This window comes from Molossus molossus, unplaced genomic scaffold (genome assembly GCF_014108415.1).
Source record: "Molossus molossus isolate mMolMol1 unplaced genomic scaffold, mMolMol1.p scaffold_m16_p_1, whole genome shotgun sequence".
NCBI classification, from domain to species: domain Eukaryota; kingdom Metazoa; phylum Chordata; class Mammalia; order Chiroptera; family Molossidae; genus Molossus; species Molossus molossus.
Window position 1 is genome coordinate 94,602,268 of NW_023425344.1, and position 19,754 is coordinate 94,622,021.

At 37.6% G+C, this 19,754-nt stretch overlaps 1 protein-coding gene across 3 annotated transcripts in view; it reads left to right on the top strand.

Moving 5' to 3' along the window:
• Positions 1 to 480: 480 nt before the first annotated feature.
• NET1 (neuroepithelial cell transforming 1) overlaps positions 481 to 19,754 on the top strand; it is a 44,481-nt gene continuing 25,207 nt past the window's right edge. For 2 of the 3 annotated variants that reach the window (XM_036267006.1, XM_036267033.1), the window contains exons 1-2: positions 481 to 623; positions 8,321 to 8,387. In XM_036267006.1, coding sequence (XP_036122899.1) covers positions 496 to 623; positions 8,321 to 8,387 — 195 coding nt within the window. In that variant the 5' untranslated portion in view covers positions 481 to 495. Of the gene's footprint in view, positions 624 to 2,665; positions 2,711 to 8,320; positions 8,388 to 19,754 lie in introns of those variants that run through there. The other variant, XM_036267014.1, reaches the window with a different exon arrangement.

A 19,754-nucleotide genomic window follows, 5' to 3' on the forward strand; every position in this document is an offset into this window, starting at 1 on the left:
AAGAATGCATTCCCATTACATTTATTTCACATGAATAATTTAGCGTATGTGACCAAATAACAAATCTCATCTTAGGTCATTTACTTTTAACCTCTCTTGTGCCATGGCCTGCGGTTCAAGTTCTAATAAACAGTGAAATAGGTACCGGGCATTGGGGATTTAGGAATGAAGTCGGAATAAAATCCCAACGTCCCCCAACTAATCTGCAGGGCTGTCCCTTCCAACCATCTTCCCTTTCCTGCTTCTTAGTCGCCCTGAGGCGCGGTGGGGTAAGGGGGAGGGGGAGGGGCGGGATTCATGTCTCCTAGCAACTGCCAGCTTCCCCCTGATTGGCTGGCCGCAGCGCGGCCGCCCTTTTCAAACCCCGGAAGATGACGGCGACGGCGATGGCGCGTTCCTGAAAGAAACTTCTCTCCGGACAGAAGGGGTTGGGCACGGTGCCAGTCCCGGCGGTCTTCCCGGGCACCGAGCCACCGCCCCATCCCCCTCCGCGCCATGGAGCCCGAGCTGGCAGCCCAGAAGCAGCGCCAACCGCGGAGACGGAGTCGCCGGGCTTCCGAGCTGTGCGCGGGCAGCGCCGCGGGTCCCTCGCCGGACACCCCCAGGCCGGAGCCTGACCGCAGGTGACCCCGGGGGCCGGCAGCGCCCGGGACCGGGCAGCTCGTCCGAGGCCCGGGAGTGTGGTGGGGAGGAGAGAGGCGGGCTGGTCGACCGCCTCCTCCCTCGGGAAGCTGGCCTGGGGCCCGGCCGCGGAGGGCGGTTCTCCACACGAGCGGGCTACCGGCTGGAATGGGGCGGTTCTGAAGGGCGGATAGACCGATCTGCCCAGAGCCCGCGGGGTGGGGGGCAGGGATTGCTACCCGAGCGGCGACTGCTAACCTCACCCCGCGTTTAACAGAGCCCCGCCGGGCTGTCTGCATTTGAATCCTGGTTTTGTCACCGACCGCTTCGAGGCTTGGACCAAGTTAGCGAACGCACGGCCCCAGCTGCTTCTTGTATAAAGTGAGGATGGCGTAATACCAGCCTTGTGGAGTCGCCATGAGGATTATGAGTTAAAGCATATAACTCAGACAAACATCTCAAATGCTTGGAGAAGTGTCTGGTGCAGAATAAACGTTCAACACATTTTTCTGTTGATTTTATATGTGTGTGTGTGTACATATACACACATGTATACACACACGTATATATATGTATACATACACACACACACACACATTTTAGTGCTGAAAAGAGAGGGCCTTAAAATTAGTACAACTATTTTATGTATTTGGGTTTTTGAAGCTTAGTGAAATTTCACAGCTAGATACTGGGAAAATTTCTCCTCTGTTTCCTAATTTCTAATTTAATGTGTGTGTGTTTTTGCCATGCTTCCTCCACTGAAGGTCTCTAAAGAGTTCTATTAGTAATCTTAATCATTGAAACAATTACTTTCACACAGCCACATTGCAGTAGCTCTTCTTTGCAAATACTATAAATATTGGATATAAATAACATTTTGATCTATTTTTTCCCTGTGGGGTCTTAGGAGAATCCATTGAACATTACATAGCACCTGTATGTCAGGGTTATAAATACAAACCGATCCTTTTAAAGGTTTTGTAATATTTTTCTTTTAACAGGTTTAAAGTAATGCTATCCTTTGGTAGAAAGATAGTACTGTGGCCTGTAATCTACCGGTAGTGATGGGACTTACTCTTTAAATTTTGTTTTCCTAGTAAAATTGATGAATTTGTAGACTGGATATCCAAGATTGAAGGTAGTCTCAAACCAGTCTAGCTGTTGTATAAACTCTGATCTGAGGATTATTGTTCCCTTTAAAGAAATTTATCCTTTTGGGTGGACTGTTTTTCAAAACATATTTTAAATGGAATTAGCACATATAGACACAAGTAATTGAGCCAGTTCTTGATAACCCAGGACTGTCATAATTATTACTATTTATAGTAATAGTTGCTAAAAATAAAAGGATGCCCATATTAGCTTCTAAAAACTATTTGCTCCAACATCAAATGACTGTACTTCTTAACAGTTTTATTGAAATGTAATTTGGATATTATAACATTCATTCATTGTAAGTGTGCAATTTAATAACTTAGTAAATTTGTACAGTTGTGCAGCCATCACCACAATCCACTATTAGAACATTTAATTGCCCCCATTACCTTAAGTTTGTTGCAGTCAGTCCCTACTCTCATCCCAGGCATAGGCAGCCATAGATCTGCTATCCATCTCTGTAAAATCTCTATTCTGGGCATTTCATATAAATGGAATCATGCAATATGTAATCTTTTGCATCAACGTGTTTTTATAGTTCATTCATATGGCATCAATATTCCGTTCCTTTTTTATAGTAAAATAGTATTCCATTATATGAAATGAGTATTTTACATTTTATTACTCCATTCATTGATTGTTGGAGATTTGAATTTTTTTCAGTTTTGACTATTATGGATAATGCTGCTATTAACAGTTACAGACAAGTTTTCTGTGGACATGTTTAATTTCTCTTGAGTAGATTTCCAGGAGTGGAATTGCTGGGTCATATGGTAAACTTATTTTTAACTTTTTACGGAATTGCCAAGCTGTTTTTCAAAGGCTACTAGATTTTTAATGCTGTGTGCTTTTAGATATGTTCCTGTTTCCTCACTGTTACTTGCTGCTGTCATTATCCCCTGAATTTGATGCTGTGGGCAAGGCATTCTGATAAGTATGTTAGAATTTTGCAATACAAAAGCACTAATGTGATGTTTGGAAAGTGTGTGTGCTGGTGTCTAGATGCTCACCTATGTGCTAGAGATTTTCTAAAATGTATCTATTATTTGGAATTCTCAGATACAGGTGAGAAATCCCATATGATAGGGGATATAGTCTACATGATTATCAGCTCCTCCAAAATCTTTTTGAAGTGGGAGGAGAGAAATTCCTTAATAGCAAAGATGCTAAAGAGTCAAAAGAGTAGGAAATGTCTACTACATCAGATATTTGACTCAAATTAAGTGTTTTTGTGATAATTGTCTTTTCTTTTTTGTCTAATTTCAAAGGAATTGAGAACCTGAATAGTTCAGCACCCCCCAAAATCAACAAATGTTAACTATAGAGTATAGTTTACATAATTCTTTGTACATGAATAGTACATTTACAAGTTAACGTTTTTGTTTTGTTTTTTTTTTTTTTGGTACATGCCCCTAGCGGGAACCAAACCCAGAACTCTCTGGTTCACAGGCCAATGCTCCAACCACTGAGCCAAACCGGCCAGGGCCAAGTTGACGTTTTTTATTTTAGCTGTCTTCAAGTTACGTGTAATAGTTTGTAACTAGGCTGAGGCATTTATTTGAGTTGCACTTGCTGGTGTGTGAGAGCAACTTTCTTAGCTGAGCAGCTACATTTCTTGTTTTCACAGAGGAAGTAATTTTTCTTAACAGATCCAGAGGCATCCAAACAATTTTCAGTTACACTTTGTCATAATTTGGGTGTCCCTGTGCCTCATGTCCCTGTGACATTCTTGGTAATGTCAGTGATCTACTCTGCTATATTTCTATCATTAGTCCTTCTCTTTTGGTTGCTTTTTATTTTATTTTTTTTATTTTTTATCCTCACCTGAGGACGTTTTTCCATTTTTTTGTTCAGATAGAGTGGGAGGGAGAGAGAGGGAGAGAGAGAGAGAGAGAGAGAGAGAGAGAGAAAGAGAGAGAGAGAGAAACATCAACGTGAAAGGGACACCGAGTGGCTGCCACCCGCATGACCCAACCATGGCCGGGGACAAACTGCAACTGAGGTACATGCCCTTAGCAGGAACCGAACCCGGGTCTCTCAGGACCGCAGGCTGACGCTCTAACCACTGAGCCAAACTGGCCAGGGCTATTTTGGTTGCTTTTTAAAAACTTTACTTTTCTAACTTATTTTGGTTGTTTGTTGTAAACTCCTAAATATATACCTTATTATAAGCCAGTATCTTTATGTTTTTGTTGTTTGTTTTCCTTTTTAATTGGAAGAGTTATCTCACTTATATTGTCTGGTATATTTTATGAAAATGTTCATTGAGCTACCTTTCCTCCATTTATAATTTCAGTTCAGCTCTTAATTATCTGCCATGATAAGGAGGGCAGTGATGACACAAATCATAATCTCTGAAAACATAATTTGACTTAGGATGAATTAATAGGATGATTCTCTTTTTGAACATCAACTTTACCATTGTAATTATTCTTTATTTAGACTAAAATTATCTTAGTGCAAAAATAACATACATTGTTCAAAAACACATTAAATAATACAAAAGGAACTATATTGTCCTGGCTGGTTTGGCTCAGGGGTGAGAGGGTCAGCCTGCGGTCCCAAGAGACCCAGGTTCAATTCCCGATAAGGGCATGTACCTCGGTTGCAGTTTGTCCCCGGCCCTGGTTGGGTCGTGCAGGTGGCAGCCACTCGGTGTGTCCCTTTCACGTCGATGTTTCTCTCTCTCTCTCTCTCCCTCCCACTCTATCTGAACAAAAAAATGGAAAAATGTCCTTGGGTGAGGATAAAAAAAAAAAAAGGAACTATATTAGAGGCCAAGGAATAACCTCAATGGGCTTAACAGGAAACACAATTTTATATGCCAAGCTAGTTCCTTCATGTGTTATTTATTTTGTGCGTTAAGTATTAAAATTATTTAGATGTATAAAACGGACTGGACAAAAATTCTTGAAAAGGTGAAGAGCCATCAGTTATTTTTTATCCTTCAAACCTCTCTCTAAGTGGACTATATTGGGTATCTTCTAGAAAGGGCAGTTACAATAGTAATTAATGCTTTGTGAAATCAAAAAATTTTTCCCACAAGGTTTTAAAATAGCTATTATATTTTGAATCTGACCTCTGTGAAAAATGACCATATCTTTCCAAGATTTTTGAAAGTTGGCACCATCTCACATGTTTTCTGGGCACAATTTGTTTTGGGGGTTACTTTTTTCCCATGGGTATTCAAAATAAATAGGTACTTGTTATTGAAATGGGAAAAAATAGCATTACTGTAAAGCTGATTATAGCTAGTGCTGGAAATAATCTTGCCATCTAGTTGGAAATATTTTTCCAGTTTGTTAACGTGTTTAAATTCCTAAGAGCTATTTTTCTTTTCGGCTTTCAGACATTAAATTTATTTTGGGGTCAGTTTGCGTGATTCTAGGGAATAGAGAAATAATAGCTTTGGTTTGGGTTTTGTCTTGTACCTGAACGACAGTGTTTATTGAATATTTTAAGTACCACTATGATTACTACTTTGGAATAAATATTTGTATTCGATTAAAAATAATCTGAGAAATCATATTTGCTGCTTCTCAACCCAATCCCCACTGAATACTGTTTTCAACCATGTAATAATATATGATAGCACTTACCTAACACAGTATTTTTTTTTTAAGTGTGATCTATGGCATCATGGTATGCAGATCTTTTTTTTCCTTTAATCTTGTAGCATTTGTTTACAATATTACACCTATGTATTATTTAGTCATATGAATTATAGTGTTTCAGATGTCTTTTGGTTCAATTTAAACATCTTGTTCCACTGTTTTATCAAAAAATCATACTGTTTTCTTTATTGTTGCTTGACTTTCCTGCAGTGGCAAAATCATGAAGTTCTCTTGCTCCACTAAAGAGTCCCTCTAATATATCTATATTGAGCTCCTACAGTATTAAATGGTGTAGTGTGTTTTAATTTGTTAAAAAGAAACAACAGGTCCCAAATAGAGTCACTTGTGCCAAGCCCCACCTCAGCAAACCAAGATTTACTACTTAACCTAATTGCAGTATCAGTTTCTCAGGAATGTAACCTTTAACCAGTCCACATGGAATCACCTGGTCAGCACTAGTGAGATAATCTGAAGGATAGTAGCCTTGCCTGAAACAGTGTATTCTTTACTACTAATGTCCTTTTTCCCACCCCCTTTCTGCCTTATAAACCTTGTATTTTGTACAGTCCTTTGGATCTCCTTTCTGTTTGCTGGATGGGATGATGCCTGATTCAGGAATAGTTCAGTAAAGCCAATTAGATATTTAAATTTTACCTGGTTGAATTTTTGTTATTTAACAAGTCTTTTCCAAATAATTATTTAGGAAATATTTGCTTGAAATACCTTAAGATCTTTCTGCATCTATTTTTTTTTTTTTTATCCTCACCCAAGGACATTTTGTTTTTCGATATTTTGTTCAGATAGAGTGGGAGGGAGGGAGAGAGAGAAAAACATCAATGTGAAAGGGACACATCGAGTGGTTGCCGCCCATACGACCCAACCAGGGCCGGGGACAAACTGCAACGGAGGTGCGTGCCCTTAGTGGGAACCGAACCTGGGTCTCTGGACCGCAGGCCAACACTCTAACCGCTGAGCCAAACCGGCCAGGGCTGCATCTATTTCTAATTATTATCAGTGGCATCATACTTCACTATGCCAAGAACCTTGGTAGTGACTGAACAAGCATAGCAAGAAAAAGGAAAAATTTATCCATTTTGTCATCAAACCCTCTTTCTAATCTGCTTCCTTTCTCAAACCTTGCTGCTGTTGCCTCAGCCCCTTACCATCTACTGTAAGTACTGGAGCTACCTCTTAACTGGTCTTCCTGACCAGTCTTGCCTTCTTCCAATTCATCTTTCTCCTTACGTAGAATTCAGTAGTAATAGCTGCCATACATGTTTAAGATCAAGCTTATACTCTTTGAGGGGTGTGTATAAGGCCTTTTGTTATGATCTACCCCTTCCTTATTTCTTTTGATTCTCAAACATAAGGAAGTAGTTGGAATTTCCAGAATATAATTTATTTCACTCCTCCTCAACATGTACTATTCCTTTTGCCCAAAGAGCCTTTCTGCCTCTTGCATGCTTATTAATTGTTGTTTCTCTTTGATACAACTTTCATATTACTACTTAAGTATTAATTCTTCTGTGAAGCTGTTTTGACATCCTCTTTCTCCTGTATCCCTTTTCCCTCGTCAATACACAAACTTCTGTTTTATATTTAGTTTCAGAAACTACAGGAACCTATACCTGATGTAAACTTATAAATTATTTTAGGAAAAACAGTCATTTCTGATGTTTCTGTAACTTAAAAGTTAATAAAGACCTTGAGGATCAAGGGTGAGAACTGGAATATACAATGGAGAATGGACAGATAACTTCTATAACATTTAGCTCCAAATGATCAGGACTTGATCAATAACTGCCAGCTTCCCTAATTTTTGTCCTTCCTTCTAACTTAGAATCAACCAGACAGAGCAAGCCAAATTGCTCCCCAGTCAATCACAGGGGCATACCTTGCTCCTAGTTAGCCTGCCAACAGCCTCCAATCAGGACACATCTAAAACTCTCTTTTTTCTAAAAGTTTTCCTTCCTCAGCCTGCTTTATTAAGTCTGCCTAAACACAAATGATGGTGTCTAACTCCTGTGATATAGTACAAGCTTTGAATAAATAGCCTTTGCTTTTCTCATTTGGTTAATCTTTATTTCCACAAGGAGAAAAAAGAACTATATTTGCATCTGAACCAATTAACAATAAGTATAGTTTATAAACTGTACTTTATAGTTTATAAGTATAGTTTATTTTTATTTCTTGTGCTGTTAGTGATTTTTCTCCATGTTTTATAAACATAGAGCTTTATATCTTATAAAGATGAAGACAGGTTTTTGTCATAAGGGTTCTCTTTACTTCTTTACATTGAATGGAAAGATGACACAGAACAAAAGTCTGTCATTTAATAAAGAACAAAATCCTAGTCAAATTTTAATCTTACTTGAGTCCCTTGTTTCAGATGTAGTTATTTAAAGCTTTTTATTTGGTTTATTAAATCATAATTTTTTAAAAAATCAGTACATGAAAGATTTTATTTGAAATGCAAATTGAATACATTTAGGTTTTATTTATTATGTTAATATCCTTTTATTCTTTTCAAAATATTAGGCATGAATGTTAAATTTTATCAAATAATTTTTTTGTATCATTTACTGTTTTTAGTTAACCTGTTAGTGTATATAAAGAGATTTCATATAATTGAACCATGTCTGTATTCCTAAAATAAACTCTGCTTGGTTTGGTAATTATTTTTTCTAAATACTCTTAAGCTAGTCACTAATGTTATAAAGGCTCTGTCACTTTTATAAAGATTCTGAAAGTGACTAGAACCTGTACCCTGATTTTTTTGGGGGGGCATAGCCTCTTATATCTATGATTGAATGACTAAAAGGCTACTTTAAACAGTCTTGAAACTAAAAAATACAGTTTTTTATCTGTCTAGTGCTTTATTTTACTGATGTCACTCTCAATTTATTTGTTGTTTTAATTTCTATTAACAGATATTCCCTTAGGAGAGGTAGCTCCTTCACATTTTTAACACCTGGACCCCACTGGGACTTCACTTTGGTGAGTAGATGCCTGGGTTTTTTTTATTTCAAGACATTAGACAGAATTAGTTCCTGGATTGCCTTTCAGTCTGATATTCAGCTCAATTGTCTGTATTTCTTTCAACATCTTTGGTAGCATAATTTAATTATTTTCTGCTAACAAGCTAAAAATTTTTATTTCAATTAAATATAAAACATGTCTTGAAAAGTACGGGATCTATTCATCTTTAACTCTATATAATCCTTTCTCTTATTTCCACCAGTGTTAAAAGTTAAGAGAATATATTATGGAACATGAAGTTATTTTTATCTACATACTCGAAGTTTTTTTTTGTAGTTGAAAAATGTATGACTGTAAGATATAAAGAATGAATTAGTTTCTGTTGTTAATCATTTTAGTATAGAGGATCTGCTTCATTATTCTTATTCTTCTTATTATTATTTTTTTATCCTCACCTGAGGATATTTTTACATTTATCTTTAGACAGAATGGGAAGGAGGGAAGAAGAGAGAGAGAGAAGAACATCAATGTGAGAGAGACACATCGATTGGTTGCCACCCGCACGACCCCAACCAGGGCCAGGGACAAACCACAACCTAGGTATGTGCCCTTGGCTGGAATCGAACCCAGGACTTTTTGGACCGTTGGTCATCGACACTCTAACCACTGAGCCAAACCAGCCAGGGCTGCTTCATTATTTTTAGAATGAGACTGTACAGAGGCATCTAACTGTGTAAAGTGACACCAGAAAATTAATCCTTTTCATTAAAAACTGCTTACCTCATAGTACTCCTATAAATAAAGTGTGTACAAATAGAGCACGATTCTTATGCTTTTCTTATTTGGGTGAAATAGCAAAAATGATTCTATTTCTAGTGTGCCATACTTTACTTATGTGTCTGTATTGATATGCTAATGGTTCAGCAGTACATATTTAATTTGTATTCTGTTCTTTTGTCTTTATATTTCTATTGGGGACTCCTGTTTAATATTTCTGTACTCTTATACTAATTACATACATTAATTAGTCAGATAAGCATTCACAGAAAGTGGCTCTTGATTTTAATGCAACTCTACATTTCCTTTGGAACTTTTTTCATCTTGGTTCCTTTTCCTTACTATCTGATGATCCAAAACTTAAACAGAAGAAGTTTAGAAGTGTTTCTAAACTGGATTTGCAAGCCTATCAGCAAAAATATTTGAGCATATATTCTTTATATATTTATAATTTTTGTATATACCACCATTATTAGCTAATATCTTAAAGTACAATACTCTCACCTAGAGTAAAGTTAATGATAGTGGACATAAATATATATTTCAGATAGCCATGATAATTTCAGTTTGGGGCTCACCTCTTATTGGATCTGATTAGATCACCATTATCTTTAACCTTATAATGTGAGTGATGATAAAATCATCATCTGTATATTAAATATTAGTGAAGCTGATTTTTAAAGATTAAAAAATACATACAAAATAAAAGTTTTAACATTTTCCTCCTGCACTCCAAGAATGATATCTTGCTTATCCTCCAAGGTGGACATCCCAATTGAGAAAACAGTTTCATAGACATCTCCCATGACAAAAGAAATATCTTATGGTTTATGTATTAAAACTTTTGGAATGTCATTAAGAAGTTGTAAGAGGGAGATTTATAATTTGTAAATATATAATGTAAGAAAAGAAAAGAGCCTGGCTGGTGTGGCCCAGTGGATTGAGTGTCACCCTATGGACTTTGAGGTCCCAGTTTGATTCCCGGTCAGGGTACATGCCTTGGTTTCAGGCTCGATCCCCAGTTGGGGGCATGCAGGAGGCAGCTGATTGATGTTTGTCACATCAATGTTTCTATCTCACTCTTGCCTCCTCTCTATAAAAAAAATCAATAAAAGCATATTAAAAAGAAAGTAATAAAAACTATAAGCATCTAAAAAAAAAAAAAAAAAACTTAAAGCATCTAACTTAAGAGGTTAGGAAGAGAACAATGAAGTAAATCCAAGAAAATAGAAGGAAAAGTAAGACTGGAAAGAAATAAAATCAACACCCACAAAATTCTTGGCAAACCACGAATAGAATAGAAAACTTCCTTAGTCTAAGACTTTCCACAAACAACATACTGATAAAATGTTTAAACATTTCTTTCAAATTCAGAAAAAGAAGCCTGCTGTTACTATGTCTATTCAGCATTGTACTAATGCTCCTAGACAGCACAGGAAGACAGGAAAACAAATGATACATGAATTAGAAAAGAAAGGACAGCATGATTTCATTACTTAGAAAAAACAATTACATGCATAGACTATCCGAGAATATTAATAGTGGCTATTAGAACAAGTTCAAGCAAGGTTACTAACTATAAACGTTATAAAAAGAAATCATTATCTCCCAAGAAGACATACAAATAGCCAACAGAATTATGAAAAGATGTTCAACATCACTAGTTATTAGAGAAACTACAGTGAGATACCACCACAAAGATTGAGCACCCCTGTGTTCATTGTAGCATTATTCATGGTGCTACATGGAAACAACCAAAGTGTCCTTCAATAGAAGATTTAATAAAGCAGATGTAGTACATGTATACAGTGGAACACTACTCAGCCATAAGAAAACATGAAGTACTGCCATTTGCTACAACATGAATGGACCTTGAGAATATTATGCTAAGTGAGATAAGTAAAGCTAAGAACCACATAACTTCACTCATGTGAGATATAAAACTAGAATTCATGGACACAGACAACAGTGTGGTGATTACCACAAAGGGGCTGTAGTGGGATGGTAGAGGTTGGAGGGGGCCTAATATATGGTGACAGAAGATGGTTTGACTTTGGGTGGAGTGCAGTATACACATCTTGTATTACAGAAATGTACACTTGAAACCTATATGATTCTATAAACCAATGTCACCCCAATAAATTTAATTTAAAAAATCTATAACACAAACCCAGAAGATGGTGGTGGGCAGGATCGGAGCAAGGGTAAGTATGTGAGAGAGAGTGTGAATGGACATGAGTGTGGATGAGCAACCTTGAGCAAAGTAGAAACGTGGGACAGAAGTTTCCTGTGCTCTGGATGGGGAGCAGCCAGCTACCTCAATAAGCAGCTTGTCAGGGTGCTTCTCCCTGCGTACCTGGAAGACCCTGCCATTTTGGAAGATCCCTGGTCTTCTCTGGGAGGAGGCAGCAGGGAGCACCTAGGACCGAGCAGCCAGAGTCCGCCAGAGTGCCTTGCACTATTGGACCAGTGGGCCCCACTGTGTCAACGTGGACCAGTACACAGCAGCGCTATCAAGGTGCCTGCTTTGGTAGCCGCAACCAGTCCGGACCTGAGCAGCCTGATCAAAGCCAAGCACCACCTCCAGCAGCCGTAGTGCCAGCTTGGAAGCCCAGCACCTTCCCCAACAGCAGCACTGACTGGATGGGAGTGGAGCCCCACCCCCAACAGCAACTGAGGCTGGGGAGCCGAGACACACTCCCAGCAGCAGACGCTTGGGGGAAGACATTCATCCCCAGGCAGCAGCAGCAGCACAGATCGGCAGCTGAGACCCATCCCCAGCGGCATCAACAGAGGCTAATCAGGAGCAGTGCCCCAGCCCAAGCACCAGCAAGGCTCGGGCAGCCGAGACCTTCCCCTGACAACTACAGCAACACATTTGGAGTGGAGCCTCTCCCTCAGCAGCAGCAATAGCAGCAGAGGATTGGGAGCTGAAAGCACCCTGCAGCAGTAGCATCGGCAGCAACTGATCAGGAGTTGAGCCCCACCAGGCAGCAGAGCACCCCAGGAATGCATCAACGGGACCCACACACCTCAGCAGCACACCAGCTGGACCCACACACCTCAAGAGCACCTAACATGACAGACCAATACCAGCCGCCAGTTGTCAATCCTGCAGGATCCACAGCAGGCAAGAGGCGCCACACACCAAAATAGTCTGGGAGGCACAGCAGACTTATTTGATAAACACAGCCTGCCTATACATTCCAACCTCCCTCACCAGGCATAGAACTACCAGACTGCTAAAATGGGACAAAGAAACAACACCCAAATGAAAGAAAAGGAGGAGTCACCAGAAAAGGAACTACATGAAATGAAAGAAAGCAATTTGTCAAATAAAGAATTAAAACCAGTGATTTTAAGAGTGCTTAAACAATTTAGTGAGAACTACAAGCAACTTAATAAGAATTATGAAGAGCTCAGTGGTAACTTACATCAGCTTAACAAAAGAGGTAGAAGCTATGAATAAAAATCAAGAGGAAATATAGAATGACATAACTTATGAAAAATATCTTAGAAGGAGTCAATAGTAGATTAGAAGAAGCTGAAGACCAAATCAACGACTTAGAAGTCAAGGTAGAAAAAAACACCCAAATAGAGCAGCAAATGGGAAACAAAAATTAAAAAGCAGGAGGAGAGTTTAAGGGAGTGTTGGAACAATACAAAACGTAACAACATTCGCATGATAGACATACAAGAAGGAGAAGAATAAGAGAAAGGAATAGAGAACCTGTTTGAAGAAATAATGACAGAAAACTTCCCTAATTTGGTGAAGGAAAAAGTCACACAAGTCCAGGAAACCCAGAGAGTCCCAAGCAAGATGAACCCAAAAAGACCCACAGCTAGACACATCATGATTAAAATGGCAAACATTAACCCTGGATGATTTGATTCAGTGGTTGGAGAGTCAGCCTACAGACCAGTGAGTCCTGGGTTCGGTTCCCGCTAAGGGCACATACCTCATTTGCGGTTTCTCCCTGGCCCAGGTTGGGGTCGTGTGGGTGGCAACAACTTGATGTGTATCTCTCACATCGATGTTCCCCCACCCCCACCCCCTTCTCTCCTGCTGTATCTGGAGATAAACGCAAGATTGTCTTTGGGTGAGGAAAATAAATAAATAAAATAGCAAAATTAAAGATGAAAGAATCTTAAAGGAAGCGAAAGAGAGACAGTTACCTACAAGGGAGCTCCCATTAGACTTTCAGCTGATTTCTCAATAGAAACACTGAAGGCCAGAAAAGAGTGGCATGGAGTATACAGAGTAATGAAACACAGTGGTCTGAATCCAAGACTACTCTATCCAGCAAGGTTATCATTCAAAATTGAAGGAGAAATAAAGAGCTTCACAAACCAAAAAAAAAAAAAAAGCTAAAGGAATTTACTACCACCAAACCAGCACTGCAAGAAATGCTAAAGGGGCTATTGTAAGAAAATGAAGAAATAGAGGTGGGGGGGGTGGAGGGACACAGGCACAAAATAAAAATGGCAACTAGTAAGTATCTATTAATAATAACCTTAAATATAAATGGCTTAAATGCTCCAGTGAAAAGATATGATAGCTGATTGGATAAGAAAACATGATCCATATATATATTGTCTACAAGAGACCCACCTGACAACAAAAGACTTACACAGAATGAAAGTGAAGGGATGAAAAAAAAATTCCAAGCAAATGGAAATGAAAAAAAGCTGATGTAGCAATACTCATATCTGATGAGATAGACTTCAAAAAAAGGGCCATAATAAGAGACAAAGACAATCACTACATAATATTAAAGGGATCAACCCAACAAGAGGATATAAGCGTGGTAAACATATATGCCCCAAATACAGGAGCATCAAAATATATTTAAAAATTTCTAGAGGACTTTAAGGGAGAGATCAATAGCAATAAAATCATAGTGGTTGACTTTAACACCCCACTGACACCACTGGGAATATCATCTAGATAAAAAATTAACAAGGAGACAGAGTCCTTAAATAATGAACTAGATCAGTTGGACTTAATTGATATTTACAAAACATTTTACCCCAAAGCTGCAGAACATACATTACTCTCAAGTGCACAGAGGACATTCTCAAAGATAGACCACATATTAGGACACAAAGTAAGTCTCTACAAATTCAAGAAGATTGAAATCATATCAAGCATCTTCTCAGGTCACAATAGCATGAAACTAGAAATCAGTTACAACAAAAACATTCAAACACATGGAGGCTAAATATCATGTTATTAAACAATGAATGGTTTACCAAGGAGATCAAGGAAGAAATTAAAAACTTTCTGGAAACCAATGAAAGTGAACACACAACAACACAAAATCTAAGGGATGCAGCAAAAGCACCCTTGAGAGGGAAGTTCATAGCACAAGAAAAATTTCTAATTGACTTTCTGACCCTACAACTCAAAGAACTAGAAAGTAAACAAAAAGAAAAAACCCAGAGCAAGTAGAAGGAAAGAAATAGTAAAGGTCAGAGCAGAAATTAATGACATGGAAACTAAAAAAAAAACAATTCAAAAGATCAATGAAACAAAGACCTGGTTCTTGGAAAAGATAAACAAGATTGATGGACCCTTAGCCAGACTCAACAAGAAACAAAAAGAGAGGACCCAAATAAACAAAATCAGAAACAAAAGAGAAGTAATAAATGACACTACAGAAATGCAAAGGATCATTAAAACATGCTACAAACAATTATACACCAATAAATTGGACAGTCTAGGCAAAATGAACAAATTTCTAGAAACACAGTCTCTCAAAACTAAACTGGGGAGAGGGAGAAAATTTGATCAGACAAATAATAATTGAGGAAATTGAAGGTGTAATTAAGAAACTCCCCACAAACAAAAGCCCAGGCCCAGATGGCTTCACAGGGGTGTTATACCAAACATTCAAAGATCTAACACCCATCCTCATACTATTCCAAAAAACCCAATAAGACAGAAGACTTCCAAACTCATTTTATGAGGCCAGCATAATCCTAATCTCAAAACCAGATAAAGACACCACAAAGAAAGAAAACTAGGGGCCAATATCCCTGATGAACACAAATGCCAAAATCCTTTAAAAAATATTAGCAAATCAGATCCAGCAATACATCAAAAGTTATTCATCATGACCAAATGGGATTCATCCTAGGGATGCAAGGGTGGTACAGTGTTCACAAATTAATAAATGTGATACACCACATAAACAAAATGAAAGATAAAAACCATATGATCTTATCAATAGATGTTGAAAAAGCATTCGACATACTCTAGCATCCATTTCTGATAAAAACACTTAGCAGTGTGGGAATAGAGGGATCATACCTTGACATAATAAAGGCCATATATGAAAAACCTACAGCTAACATCATACTCAGTGGGCAAAAACTAAAAGCATTTTCCTTAAGATCAGGAACAAGACAGAGAGGCCCACTCTTGCTGCTCTTATTTAACATAGTACTAGAAGTCTTAGCCACAGTAATAAGACATGAAAGAAAAATAAAAGGGATCCAAATTGGAAAGGAGGAAGTGAAACTGTCATTATTTGCAGATGACATGCTATTGTACATAGAAAACCCTAAAGATGCCATCAGAAATTTACTAGGTTTAATAAATGAATTTGGCAAAGTAGCAGGATACAAAATTAATGTCAAGAAGCCAGTGGCATTTGTATACACCAACAATGAACTCACAGAAAGAGAAACTGAAAAAACAATCGCATTTACCAATGTGGCAAAAACATATATACCTAGGAATAAGCTTAACCAAAAAGTAAAGGACCTATTTGCAGAAAACTATAGGTCATTGAAAAAAGAAATAGAGGAAGACATAAAAAAGTGGAAGCACATACCTTGTTCATGGATTGGAAGAATTAACATCATTAAAATGTCTATACTACCCAAAGCAATCTATAGATTCAATGCAATCCCCATCAAAATGCCAACGACATATTTCACAGAACTAGAACAAATACTCCAAAAGATTATATAGAACCAAAAAAGACCCCAAATAGCTACGGCAGTCTTGAAAAAGAAGGACAAAGTAGGAAGGATCACAATATTGGATATCAGGTTATACTACAAAGCCATTGTAATCAAAACAGCCTGGTACTGGTACAAGAACAGGCATATAGACCAGTGGAACAGAACAGAGAACCCAGAAATTGACCCAAGACATTATGCTCAATTAATATTTGACCAAGGTGGCAAGAGCATACAGTGGAGTCAAGATAGCCTTTTCAATAAATGGTGTTGGGAAAATTGGACCGCTACATGCAAAAAAATGAAACTAGACCACCAACTTACACCATACACAAGAATAAACTCAAAATGGATTAAAGACCTACATGTGAGTCGTGAATCCATAAAAATCCTAGAAGAAAATGTAGGCAACAAAATTTGAGACATCACACGCAGAAATTTCACTGATAAAATGCCTCAGGCAATCAAAGGAAAAAATGGATACATGGGACCACATCAAACTAAAAAGCTTCTGAACAGCAAAAGAAACAACCATCAAAATAGGCAACCTACTATATGGGAGAGCATAATTGCCAACAATACATCAGATAAGGGTTTAATTTCCAAAATATATAGAGGATTCATACAGCTCAACAAGAAGAAGACAAAGAACCCAATTAAAAAATGGACAGAGGACCTAGACACCTCTCCAAACTGGACATACAAAAGGCCAAGAGACGTATGAAAAAATGCTCAGTGTCACTAATCATCAAAGAGATGCAAATTAAAACAACTATGTGGTATCATCTCACACCTGTCAGAATGGCTGCCATCAACAAATCATCAAACAACAAGTGCTGGCGAGGGTGTGGAGAAAAGGGGACTCTAGTACACTGCTGGTGAGAATGCAGACTGGTGCAGCCATTATGGAAAACATTGTGGTGTTAACTCAAAAAGTTAAAAATTGAACTGCCATTTGACCCAGTGATCCCACTTCTAGCAATATACCCTAAGAAGCCTGAAATACCAATCAGAAAGAATATTTGTACCCCTATGTTCATAGCAGCACTATTTATAATTACCAAGATTTGGAAGCAGCCCAAGTGTCCATCAATAGATGATTGGATAAAAAAGCAGTGGTATATATACGCAATGGAATACTATGCAGCCATCAGAAAGAAAGATCTCTTATCCTTTGAGACGACATGGAATAAACTGGAGAGTATTATCCTAAAACAAGCCAATCAGAGAAAGACAATTATCATATGATCTCACTTATTTGTGGAATATAATAAACAAAACAAGCTGATGAACGAAATAGACCCAGAGACATAGAAGACTGACAATCCTCAGAAGAGGGAGTGGGACGGAGGAAATAAACCACAGAAGTTATGTGCATGTATGCTTAACCATGGACATAGACAACAATGCTGAGGACAGTGGGATTGGGAGGAGGGTGTCAATGTGGGGGAAAGAAACATCTGTAACAAAAATAAATTAATAATCTCCCTGACCGGTTAGCTCAGCAGTTAGTGCATCTGCCCACAGACCAGCGTCCTGGGTTCGGTTCCAGCTAAGGGCACATACCTCGATTGCAGTTTATCCCCAGCTCCAGTTGGGGTTGTTTGGGTTGCAACCACTCAATGTGTCTTTCTCACATTGATGTTTCTCTCTCTCTCTCTCTCTCTCTCTCTCTCTCTCTCTCTCTCTCTCTCTCTCTCTCTCCCTTCCTTTCTCCCTCCCACTCCATCTGAAGATAAATGCAAAAATGTCCTTGGGTAAGGATAAAAATAAATTTAAAAAATCAATAACATGTATATATACTAGCAATAAATAGTTAAATGTAATTTTAAAGATGCTTTTATTGAAATAAAAACAATTTTAAAATCTAGAAATAAATCTGAAAAGACCTGTAAGACTTTGTGGGAAATATTGGAAAGCATTAATAAAGAACATAAGACACCTAATTACATGGAAATATATCACATTCAGACAAGGAAAGACTCAATAGCATAAAAAGGACAATTCTTCCCCAAACTAATATATTCATTGTAGTTCTGGTAGAAATCTGATCGCATTCTACAATTCACATGGAAAAGTAGAAGATCCAGAACAGTGAAAGTGTACAAGTCAGGGAGCATATGAATTATTGTATTAGGTATTAAGAGTTACATCAAAGGTACAATAATTACAAAGCATAATATGGGTACAGGTATGGATAAGTAAACCAGTGAAATAAAACAGAACCCAGAAACTGACCTACATATATTTGAGAACTTACTGTATCATAAGCATTATGAAGGACTAGTGCTATCAACAAATAGTATCAGGGGTGGACTGACATGTTGTCTATATTACCTCATAACAAATATAAAAATAAATTCTAGGTGGATGGAACATATAAATATGAAAAGCAAAACTTCAAAGTAATGAAAAGAAAATACAGTAGAATGTTTTAAAATCTGTTAAATGTCTGTATATATATGCCTATACGCATGTACAGTTTTATATAGATGCATAAGTATGGTTATGTATATACTTTTTTCCCCTCAGTACAATCCTTTTGCTTGGTAGTTTTCTCCCTGTTCTCCCTGTATAAGAACTTCTCTCATTGCCCAACCTCCACTCTAACCCATGTCAATACCACGGTTCTATATTCCTCTGTAATATATTGTTCATATACTTATTTCCATACACAGCCTTACAGATAAGATACATATGCAGGATTTTTGCTTAGCTTGCTTTTCAAAGTTAGGATCCATACTTTTCTCATCTTCTGGATATGACTTTGGGATCAATTAAGATTTCTTGAATTCTGTCATCTCGTTTTTTAGTTTTTCCTAATTCTGATTTATATTCTTCCATGTCTTATGTCATTTTTTTCAATGTCTTTAGCTAAATTTGAAATAGTATGTTATAGTTTTTCTCTGCTGTTTTGATCTTTTGAGGTGCCTTCATTCCCTATAGGGTTGCTATTCTGCCCCTTATTCTCTTTTTTTCTTAGAGTTATTTTGTGTAGGATTTTACTTGGAAAATTTTCTGTTTGTTTTAATGTGAATGTTGTTTTCTTTAACTTTTAACGCAGAATTGGTTCACAAGGCTTTTTTAATAACTTCATGGAGCTCCCTCTTTTATTGTTTTCATGGTGGCTTACTTCTGAGACTTCCAGGCTCCACATATTTTCCCCAATTCTATCTGGACTTTACCTTTTCTTTTCTCTATTATCCCTGTCCTGCTCATTTTGATTCAGTTTTCACCAGTTTCTCCTCAAGGTGGGTAATGAATTACACTGGGCCAAGAGAAAAGCATTTTTCTTCTTCTAGTGAAAGCCTCCTCTCTCCCATAGAATAAATACTATGTGTTTTTTAAGAAACTTGTTGCCTTTATGTATAAAACATATTTACTTTTTCTCTAACAAATACAAACAGCCCTTGACTTACATAAGAGTACTGTTTTGAAAAACTTTACATAAGTAAGTTTTTTAATAGGGTGCAATCACTTCACAAGAGATGATTTAGTCCGGGTACTATTTAAACAGTATAAATGATAGAGATAATTTATGAGCATCCTTCATAAAAATATTATTCTAAATACACCCAAAGGCTTCACTTTTGAAAATGATTTACTAATTGTATGAAGTCTTTGTTTAATGGAGTAACG